At 34.5% G+C, this 12,051-nt stretch overlaps 1 protein-coding gene across 1 annotated transcript in view; it reads left to right on the top strand.

The window, feature by feature from the left end:
• The first annotated feature begins 9,508 nt into the window (after positions 1–9,508).
• The window catches only part of LOC150096055 (uncharacterized), a 366,639-nt gene continuing 364,096 nt past the window's right edge, over positions 9,509–12,051 (top strand). The window contains exon 1 of the mRNA XM_090408865.1: positions 9,509–9,659. Within this exon, the coding sequence (XP_090264991.1) occupies positions 9,617–9,659 (43 nt within the window). The 5' untranslated portion in view covers positions 9,509–9,616. The remainder of the gene's footprint in view (positions 9,660–12,051) is intronic.

The raw sequence follows: 12,051 nt of genomic DNA, 5'->3' as shown, positions 1-12,051 counted from the left end.
TCATGTACTGAAAAATCTCCTCCGTATCCATCCTATAAAACCCTTTAAATAACTTACATGACTATATCCTAACTCTCCATTTCTGTCAATCAACTAATTTCTGTATTCCACAAATCTTCACTCTATCATCGTAAGGAGCATTAATAATATAAATATTTTCATAATTGCATTATGGTAATTAATTAATTACTATAAAATGAATCTTATGATCACTTACCAGATAACTTTGAATAGCCGATATTTTCATGTGTGTTTATTAATCTATAGAAGGGGAAATTGTAGTTTTTAATTATTATTAATCCCCTTCTTTAATGAACATTCAGTTGGCTTTCTTGTAGCAAAGAACCATCCCTAAATCGGCCTTGACAAATTAAGAAACGAACTCATTAATTTATTGAAATATTATTATTATTATTATGTGATACCTTCAGGGAGTCCAAAGACTCATCGAGGGAGAGTGTGCCAACAGCATCGAACGATTGATTCCCTTCCAACTACTAACCGCGCTCAAACTTGCTTAACGCTTAAGCAAGTTGAGCCATTAGTAGCAGAGGCTGTACCAATCGACTAACCTTTGCTGGCAATGTTTATTCTCTCTCTCTCTCTCTCTCTCTCTCTGTGTGTGTGTGTGTGTGTGTGTGTGTGTGTGTGTGTGTGTGTGTGTGTGTGTGTGTGTGTGTGTGTGTGTGTGTGTGTGTGTGTGTGTGTGTGCGCGTGGTGCGTGCGTGCGTGCGTGCGTGCAGGAAAGATTAGCACACAGAAATCATTAATATCTATACATGCATACGATATTTGAAGCAACGAATCCAACCTACATTACTGATACTAAACTTCCTGTAAAATAAATAATTTAAATGCAAGAACAACTTCATCGGTTTTTTTTTAAAACCTGTAAAATGAAACCGTAAGTTGCAAACAAACCAGAGGCTCTGTTAAGTCCTTCCTTCCTCTCCTGGATTAAAAAAAAAAGTAGAACGGCCTCTTTCATCATCTTCTCTTCGCCATCCCTACATGTTTTGTATAGGAACATCCCTAGTCCAAATGAAATTCCTTTAATAGCATTCCAGTGTGCTAATATAATTCCTATACGAAAACAACTCTTAAACAGGAAAAAGCTGCATTCATTCCTTAATAGCTCCGCTTGACATAATATAATAATAATTAAGACCTTGCATTCTTTTGTCCTTGCTGTTTCGTTCCAAGTAAACACAGTAACTAACCGGAAATAAATAATGTTATTATTTTCCCAAGAGCTGTTTGCTGAATATTTGGTGGCAGGACAAGGAAAGAGAGAGAGAGAGAGAGAGAGGAAGACGATTTTACTATCATTATTATTCTAATTATTACGTGACACCTCCGTGGAGTCAAGGACTCATCACTGAAGGACACTGTATCGCTTAATTTGTTTAATTCACCAATTTAATATAGACAAAGTTGTTGTTTATTTTCACTACACCGAGCATTAATAATACGGTATTCGTGTTGCATTTTTATATTTGAGATCAGCAGGTAAGAAAAAGCAAACATGCCGCTAGGTACTACACGTGGCACGTGCTGTGCGATACCCAGGACGGATGTGTTTAAAAAAAAAAAAACTACTCAATTTTATTTCTTAGTCGTATGACCTCATTGATCATTCAACGAAATATATCGAAAGAAATGAATTACGCAACAACTTTAATCTGAATGCTAGAATTAAGAGTATTCCCTTATTTTTACTTGGGTCTGGAAGAGAATGTGTGTGTACTGGAACGAGAAAAAAGGAACTGACTCCAAGCTAATGTAGTGATCGGTCATTTATGAAAGTAATCTTCTCATTAGAAAAAAAATCTACTGTCGTAGAATTAACATATAGATATACAGCACACTAATGGAGGAGTATATTTTATGGCATTCTGTACTATCAAGTCAAAATACTCAGCGGTTTTAATGAATTCAATTTCGCTTGAAAAAAAAACAAAAAAACTACACTGTATTGATAGTCAAAAGTCAAAATTCCTTGTATTATTATTACAAGGTCCTTCTATCGAGTTCATAGAGTTATCGCGAGATGCAGAATAAACATTTTACCAAGCACTGACCAACAATACCTGTCATACGCTTTGAACTAAGTCTCCGACAAGAACTCATAATTGACTCTAGCAAACCATTCCATTCATTCACCACTCTTTATGCAAAAAAAAAAAAAAAAAATCTAGTCCTCATGCTAACTTCATTCTTACTCACTTTCAGGAGATGACCCCTAGTTCTCTTACTAGTCATCTGTGAGAAAATTTCCTCTGTATCATCCTATAAAGTCCTTTAAGGAACTCATATGTTTATATCATATCTCTTTTCATCCTATCAACCAATTTCTGTAACCATAAGTCTTCAATCTATGGAGTTCCATAGACCTGCAACTATCTTAGTCACTCGCCTTTTGAGCGTTACTTTACTTCTTTCCTCCTCATCTCTAACAAACCCACGTTACTAGATCTGCGCACCAGAATAATCCAGATGAATCCATTGCTCATTCAGAGGTATAACAATCTCCTTATCCATGTTTGTCAGTGTCTCCTTTAATAACCAGGTAATGAGCTATTTTATGCAATTTTGCAATATGACGTCTGAACTTTTATTCACAATCCGCTAGCACACACAAATCCCTAGCCTAATAAATTTCCTGCAGTCTAGTTCTTGTCAATGTAGTACACATTTGGTAATCTTTTCACCCAAAAATGCATAATTTTACACTTTGCTACATACTAAAATGATAGCCATTCTCCTTTGTTCATGCTGTCAGCCTATTGAAATCATCCTGCAAGATTATTTATATTGTTATTGTTCAAATCTGATGTTGTTCCCATAGCAAAGACAAAATGAATTAATTTTAGATTAGCTAAACTACTTTATTTATTTACATTAATTAATATTTTAAGAAAATTTATTGTATTTGAATTGTAATTTTAAATTTCTTGAAAATGCTGAAATTCTATCTATTGTAAATTTTTGTATTTTTTCAAAATAATATGTAAAGAAATATTTTATTGTCGTTTCGAATATATATTTAGAAATGCTTATAACATATGACTTTTTTTTTTTTTTTGCAGCACTCCAAAGCCGCCTTTAGAATTTCAAAGTGATATAACCTATATAAGATACATTTATCATCACTGCTGTATCTTCAGTTGCATTTCCCGGAAGCGAACATATTTTTGCTTTCCTTCTGTTTTCCTATTTCCCTTAATTTTTGACCTAGTGATCCTATAACACCAAACTTGTTTTTCTGATGATTCGGAGATATTTGAGATGTAAGGATTGCTCTGCCTACACAAAAATACTTGTCGTAAATTATGGTTTATTACTGTATTTTTATTCATCGCAGCTCTAAAATGTTTTCAGGAAAAAGAAATATAATGCTACTTAAATTTTAATACTGTGCCATTTAAAATTTTAATGTTTTAAATACAAATTTTAATATAAACTAGACAATACAAAATTATCCTATTATTGTACTTGATAAAAAATCAATACATTTAATTCGAATTGTTGACTCTAAATCTAAATCTAAATCTAAACGTCACCTGTCAGTTACAATACAGCAACTCAACTGGTTAAAACTTTACAAATGATCACCAGAATGGATTGCCAGCTGTTGTGAATGTCCTGATAATGAATACGTTTAAGGAAAGATATGATAAGTATTGTGTGAATAATGGTTACTGTGTCTTCCGCGATGAGTCTTCTGATTCAATGGAGATACCCATATAATAATATCGTCATTTTAAATATGATTTTTCAGCTCTTATTATCTTCTCTCTCTCTCTCTCTGTGCTTAACTTTCTCTCTGAACTCCTCTCATGTTTATCGTTTTCAATGCTTGATCAAGTATTTTATTTTTAGTCCAACTTCCGGATCGATATTTTTATGTGCATCCCGCCCACGAAAAGGTGTAAATACATGCTACAATGGATGAGATAAGAGTCAGATAATCTGAGAATCGTTAGAAACCAAACATGAAAACTCTTCAAATCATTTCATGCTTCCATTAAGCAGAATGGTGTCTCACCTCCTGCGATGAAATTTATCTTATCTAATGACATTTGCAAACATCCATATCACAGTGAGATTTTAATCTACAACCTAGAGTAATTTCTCTTTTATTTCATGTCTTCACCTTGCTGGAAGCCAGGTGGAAGACATGATTTCTTCACAAAAGTGAAGACTGATAGTCAAAGACATGACATCTTCACTACAAACTGCTTTCTGTTTATATAGCTTTGATCTTACTATTTTGATTTTTTTGAACAAATTTGTCAACCTTTATTCAAGGCATTACAAGTGTCTTGAAGACTTATAGTAGATTTATTTGGAAGGATGTCATCATCCCATGAAGTAACGAAGTAAGCTTAATATATTTTATTTAACATCAGTCAAAAGAGGGATATCAGGGATATTAACTTACTTTAATAACTACTCTTTCTAAAATAATATGTTCCATCAATGCACCCTAAGCGGATGCGTCATTTGCTTGTCTTTCTTCCCGATACCATGTTTTGAGAGTAGGAGGAGGGTATCTTAATGATGTCATGCTTTAGGAGGAGGTTGTAAAATTGGAACGAACGTCCTTCTACGTGGAAGAAACATCTAAAGTGAGACTTCACAAAGTCGAAACTTTTGTGGGATTAAACACCCAACATTTTATCATATTTTAAAAATCTAAACTATTAAAAAACGACAACTTGAAAACTTCTGAAAAGAAAATAATCCAGTTCTTGATTTATCTTATAACTTTAATTTTTTTTTTTTTTTATATATTATTATGTTTACTTATTGAAATTATACAAAGAGAAACATTTATGTACATATTTAAAAGTAAAACATTTTATTATGTGTATGTTGGAAGGGGATCTGCTCTGCTACATTTTATAAACAGAGGACCAAGAAGTTTTGAAATACATTTAATCTATTATATCTGTTATGGAATTAACAGATATAATGTGTGATGATAATCACTTTAGACAGCGCTGATTCATCTCTAATACTGAATTTGTAGAAAATAATATAACAAAATTATACACTAACAGTGTAACGTATAAATTACCCTACGTACTGTATGGAAATAATCGAAGTGACATGAAATTATCATTACCATTATTAAAAAGTACTTTTTTTTTGCCTTGCTTTAAAAATAAGACGCAGAAAAAATCGTTACATAATTCTGTCTTATTATTCTGTCATTTTAATTTGTCGTTTGCTCTTTTCACTTGATTGCCGCTAGGACATTTACATGTGAGTCAGCCGTGCGCGACACGTGTTCAGCTTGGCGTTCTGCGTGATGCAAACCAGCAAGCTTGAGTTAAGCATGCGTGATTGTGAATAAAGAGTTAAGTGGGCTTTGTTGGATGCCATTTTACAAAGCCATGAGTGTATAAAGTTCTGTAGAGTAATCCCCTTTTCGTTCAGGCATTCGTTTCTTTTATGAACGCTATCTAGTGGCGTATATAACCGTTTAAAGTTGCAATACACAATACTCGAAATTGCCCAGGTACGGTGCATCATTTCAAGTCAAGCTATTATTGCTTTATTTATTTTATTTTTATTTTACAGACATTTCTAAATTTCGGCACGAACCTGTACGTGAATATAATGGGTGGATCGCATGCAAACACTTTTGCTGGTCGTTGAAAGATTGGCACGTTAAAACAAGCATGAGGTGCACACGCACAGTTTTACTTTGTGATTTGTTTAAGATATTTTAACCAAAGTGAAAGACGTTCTTCAACTGTAAATATTTAATGAGTTTTTCGTCTTTTCTGCTGTATAAAGAAATATTTTCTTTTGTACGTATGCATATCCAATGGATTAATACAGCCTGAGCTATTAGTAGAACTGCAATTCCATGTACGCTTAACATCGAGTAATATGACGAAGAAGAAAAAAAAAAAAAAAGAAAATGTATTCTTATTGTCTCCGTCATGATGACTCATTCAATGATCTAGTTTCATCCGCGCGCGCGTGCTTGTGTGTGGAGGTTAAGACCTCCGCACTTCAGTCAGTGTATTAACGATGCCCTTTGTTTGAAAAGACCTGAAGTTTGAATCTCTTTAAGAACGCGAAAATCTTTATAAGGACTTTTCAGTTGAAGGTGAGTTACCTGGTCTCATAAGGTGGGAAGGGTTTTCCTACTGGAAATTCGGGTTTTTCATCCCGCAAGACAGACAAACTGGATAGAGAATACAAGGAAGATTGGATTATATGCCTCATAGTATTAAATAGGTTTCTATGATGTCAAGTTACTTGGTTAGGACACACTACTGAGCATAATGCATTGAAGTAAACGAGATGACTGAGATTGAGAGATGCAAAAAAAAGTGTAACGATGCTGCCTAAAGCCATGAATGTTAATAATCCTATCCTATCCTAATTTACGATCACGCACATAGACCTACACATTTTACCATGTAGGTATTCGGAACCGAAATTCTACGGAATGGGTTGGTTATTCCTTATTCCTGGACGTGTCCTATGTCTGTAGAAGCATGTGTTCAGGGGGCTGGTTTGTCTGTTCTGGAGGACGAAAAACCCGAATTTCTGGCTGGGAAAAAACCCTACCTCCGTAGGAGACTGGCTAACTCACCTTTTGTCGAAGGAAACCAGATAAGGGTTCCTCACATCACTTACGGGAATCGAACCCAGGTCTTTCCGACCAAAGGGCTTCGTCTATACTGACTGAGCTACGGAGGCTCTGCTAATGATGTGATACTGCATGTAATGCAGTGACATGGTTATCATAGATAACTGTCGAAAGTAGCAGTGACATGGTTATCATAGATAACTGTCGAAAGTAGCAGTGACATGGTTATCATAGATAATGTTGCACAGCGACATTTGTGACTGCAACGAGTATAGCTGTTGAGATAGAGTATAGCTCTTCTATGAACATACTTATAGATATTTATTTATTTTTATTTTATGCTGCATCACTGTATTTCACGAAAAACGTGCTCAGCTCTGCGAATCATAAGAATCCCGAGCCGACCATGAAATGGTGCTAATTGTTATCTAGGATTATGAGGCCATTTCTTTTTTGCATGCTATTCCGAAGATTATAATAGTCAGTGGACTTTTAAGATGTTATTATTCGTTTTTTTTAGCATTATTTTCTGAAGGAAAGAACCCATGTTGAATTGCGATAATCTCATTTTCACTAAGGTTTTGAAAGACCTGCATAATACTGTCTGGGATATAAGGACTTTTTTCAGATGAAGATGAATTAGTCGATCTAATATGGACGTGTCAAGATTTTTCATTCTGCCAAGCATGTAAACAAGCAAGAAAAATTTATGCAGTTAACAGACATAAAATACTCGTCTCATAAACTTCCGCCATAAAACAAACCAAATCATTAGCACTATTTCATGGTCGGCTCGAGATTCTTATGATTCGCAGAGCTGAGCACGTTTTCAATCCCATATATACCCATAAATGGAATACCACAAATCCCATATATACCCATAAATGGAATACTGCTCCGTCGATTGGGAAGGTACCGCCAGAACTTCCTCAAAATTTCCACACCTTTTAACAGAGAACAATCAGATATTGTTCTCATGAACGTAGAGTAGATAAAATTGATTAGCGCACTCTTCTTTAATTAATCACTCGCTCCACGCTTTGGAAGAGGCGCCAAGTTTCTGCTGTTTTTCATGCATAGACTGATAGTCGATAAATTATTTTCACTGCATTCTCAACCTCTTCTACAGATATCTCAATGAACAGCTCTTCTGGGTTTACATCTGCAATCTGTTATTCTCTTGAAACTTCCAGCACAGTCACCATTAATTTTATCCTGACCTCAAATTGATCTTATTATCACATCTAATTAATTAGAGTCATACTGTACTACATGCTGTTTCCCCTATGGCACACAGTCACTCCATGAGTATCATAGAAACTACACTCTGCAGTTTTGAAAAACAAATGTCGATCTTCTCTTCTAATTCTTAGTCAGCTCTGGGCACGTGTAATACAAGTTTTCTATCCATTGTGGGTGGGATATTGCTTTTTTTAAAATGTCTTTGTCCCCGTTTTATCATGCACATTCAATCATCTGACACTCACGCTCATGAATAATCTATATCATATTACTCTATTCATTATGTGGTATATACGAGTATGATTTCTTGTTAAAAAAAAAAAAAAACTGTGTTACTATAATAACCGAACCGATAAGAGTGCATTGTCCCTGCTCGAGCTTATTTCAAAGAATAGTAAATTAATAATACATACGAATGAAACATATGCCTATGTAAAAGCAACAAGCTAGGGTCTAATTATTATGAAGGTCTCGAGGGTACTATGATGAATACGAACTTCTCTCACCTAAAGTTATTTTATGTCATTGACATTCCTGTAAAATATTAATGTCACGTTAGAATTCAGTAGTGTTTTTCTCCAAAAAAAAAAAAAAAAATAATAATAATAATTTCAATTTCTGCGAGTGTTTTATATTAGGTTTTGATGTTATTATTTCATTCCTGAATGAATACTAATCACGTGATTGCTCAAATTAGTTTATCACATACTTTTTGTTCCCTTGTTCCTATTATCAAACAGAATTTCAGATGCCTCCATCCGATGTCACAAAGATCATGATTAAAAATAAAACAAGAAAAATATTTTATATTGATATTACTATATATATCCCCCCACCCTTTTGATAACGTCGGTAATTATAGATGATCATATTTTGAAATCGTGAGTTACAAATAAATATTTGTATTCGGTAATTTTGAGGTTTTAAATTAAAAGATCAGCATTAAAATTTTTTCTTAGAAAATCGTTATACAAAATTATATATACTACCTACAAATTGTTATATTTTCCCTCTTCCCTTCTTATTCTTCTTCTGAAAAGCGTAATATCGTTTAAAAATAACTAATTTTCTCATGCTGTGTAAAGATCTTATGATCTCATACTAGTCAGTCTTCTTGATACCAAATATATTCTCTCACTACTTCTACAATATTACTCATCCTTCCTACTTAAAACTTTCGTCAACGCACGTACCAGTAATTACTTCGCATCCGACTTGCATGAATGAAATTTACATGCGATTTTTTTTCCAAGTTACAGATTATTCAAAACATGACCGCCCAATGGCGTCTCACTTTTGCTTCGTCTGATTTTATCGAATTTCGTCATTTTTTTTAATTTTCTTTTTTTTTTTTGCTTTACTCAGGCATTTATTATTTCATATCTGTTTATTTACTTTTAAACGAGATACGTCATTTATAAATCAAAAGTTTTATAGACTTTGGTTTTATTGCTTATCAATGTTTAATCGCTTTTGTTATTTACACTTCCTATTCGTATTTTGTGATCTGGCTCCAACGAGACTTCTCAAGTATGGCGTGTGATATGTTATGCTGTAGATCCGTGATTCATGTTTCTAAATTCGCGTTGTTAAGTAGTCGGTAACTGCCTTAGAATGCAGATTCATCTACTCTTACTAGGGATGTCATAGAAGGCAAGCATTATTTTTCACAACATATACGAGCAGTGTTTAAAAAAAAAATAATAGATCTTAGGGCCTACAATATATTCCACACATCGAATTTCAGGTTTATAGGATATGCAATTTGTTACAGACCTCTTCAGCATGGAGTTATTGACAGGTAAGCGGGTTACTGTACACTTTAATGCTTGCGTAGAATTCTATACTGAGTTGCTAACCCTAACCTTTTCTTTTAATAATAGTAATATCACCACGAATGCAATGATTTGACAACTACAGTTGAGTGATTTGAGAAAGAGTAACATGGTTATTTTTTACGTATCATTGAATATAAAAATGCACAATATTGCTTTGAAAATCACGTTTTTCCCCTTTTAATAATAATATCACCACACAGTGGGGTACTCAGGATTTAATCTTGGGTGGGGGGTGGCGAGTTGAACAGATAAAAATATTTTTAATGCAAATTCAATAAAATTCATTACGTGATTATAAAAATTTCTTTAAAGAATGAAATCCAGTTTTCTTTTCTTTTTATAAAGCTCTTGAATTACTTCAGTCGTGGTTACATTAATCTCTTTGTGTATATATAGCAAAGCCAGTCCGTTCAATCGTGATTGTGTCATGGTAGATCTTAAATAGGTTTTTAAAAGGCGTAAGGTAGAAAATGACTTTTCACTGACGCATGTTGTTACCGAAAGCGTTGCAGATATTTTTAATAAGTTATAGATGTTAGGATATATCATTTTGTCACACTTGGAAACTGCATCAATGGCATTTTTGTATGGAGCTATTGCAAACGGTTTTTCAAATTTTTTATACAACTTGAGCTCGGGCAAACGAAGTAGCACTCGGTTCGTCTGTGCACTACTTCGTTCGCCTTGTGTTCACAGCGGCCATGATTCCCGAGAGCTATAGGGGATTCCCACCTTATGTGACCACTAATTCATAAATAGTATAGAAATAGAAGACACAACGCAACATAAAGAAAAAAAAAAAGAATTTTAATTAGGAAAAGATTTTTGGAAATTTTTCTAGTTTTTTTTCCCTTTTTCTTTTGGGAGATTCCAGGACCCCTTGGTTCCCTCCCCCCCTCTGGGTGCGCCGCTGTCGCCACGTATGCACTAATTCGAAAACTAAGTTGAGTGATTTGACAACAATAAAGCAATTAATTCTAACGTATCAGTGCTTTACAAAATCCATAAATTGTTGCTGTAAAATTCGTTTATTCAGCAGCTTAAGCGGGCATGTTATATTATGAATCACAAATTCGTGTTTTATGTTAATTCATAATTGTAAATAATTGGAGGATGGAAATAAAAACAATTCAAGGACATTATCACTTCACTGTGTTTATCATGACAGGCTAACGGATTTTTTGGGGGTTGATATGGTAAATTAGTATTAGTACCATTGGTGGGCTAAGGGTTGATAATCCGGAAATCCTGCTTTAGAGGCTTAACTTAGAAGTTTTTCAAGCCTCCAGTAAGCAGGGTGGTGGTCTCACACCGGGCGATGAGATTGATCCTTCACCTGAAGATATTAATCCATGCCCACCGGGAATGAAATTTAGATACACTCACTCGGCTAAGGAGGACCGTAACGTAATTATTCGACAACAGTTTTAATTTCATTGTGAGTGATAGGAGTGTTTATCTGAACATAGTAACAGCTACATTTTAATGGATTATTCCCCCCCCCCCACCCCACTATCAGTATTGCCCTCTTTGAAATGTAGTCGAACGAGATTTTGTAGCAGATTTGTTGACGGTCCCTCGACACTAAATAATCATGTTTACCCGGAACAGGATAGCTGTGCAATGCTTTTGGAACCTTGGAATTATTGTTTCCCTTATCGAGTCTGATCTGATGGTTCATGTCCAGCACGTTTTGTTATTATTATTATTACTGAAGATTGATTCCGTTATTCTAGTGCATCTCGACAACATAACGTATAATTCCTACAGGACCTAAGCCTCGTTATCATTTTGATAAGACGAAATCAGCGCGCCTCTGGTTTAAATATATATTTTTTAAAAACTTCCCCACAGCACATACAAATACAGTGAAACCTTCCTTAACTCTCACTTCAGAAAAGATTATCCGAGTCTCATGGTCTTTTAACATTAGTTTCTTCTTTATTTACATCCACATTACACGACCCGTGGTTGCATCGTGCATTGCCAAACAGGGAAAATGACCTTATATCGGAGGAATTTTAGTCCTTATTTTCAGACAAGGTAAAGTTAACCTGTAGAAGTTTCTCATCCCACAGAAAAAAAACGGCCTGAGAAAACACTTTACGAATATCATGTCTTTAACTTCCTCGACAGAAATTCTTAACAGCCGAACGATTTGTATGCACTCCTAGTAATCAGTATTATGCAGAAGCTGGGTACAAATGTGTTAAATCTGACTGAATGGGAAGACAAGTGTGCCATAGCATAGTTGCAACTGCAATCAATTTGAAGATGCTTCGATGATGCTCACTAGATGATTGGGTATTTTTGCTTACATTCTAGTGTTTAAATGTTTCATGTGTCCTGTTCTGG

The sequence above is a fragment of the Typopeltis vanoorti genome, chromosome 19 (assembly GCF_054136105.1).
Source record: "Typopeltis vanoorti isolate ZY-2024b chromosome 19, IOZ_Tvanoo_1.0, whole genome shotgun sequence".
Classification (NCBI taxonomy): domain Eukaryota; kingdom Metazoa; phylum Arthropoda; class Arachnida; order Uropygi; family Thelyphonidae; genus Typopeltis; species Typopeltis vanoorti.
Note: the sequence above shows the minus strand (reverse complement) of the source record. Positions and strands in the feature narration are given on the sequence as shown.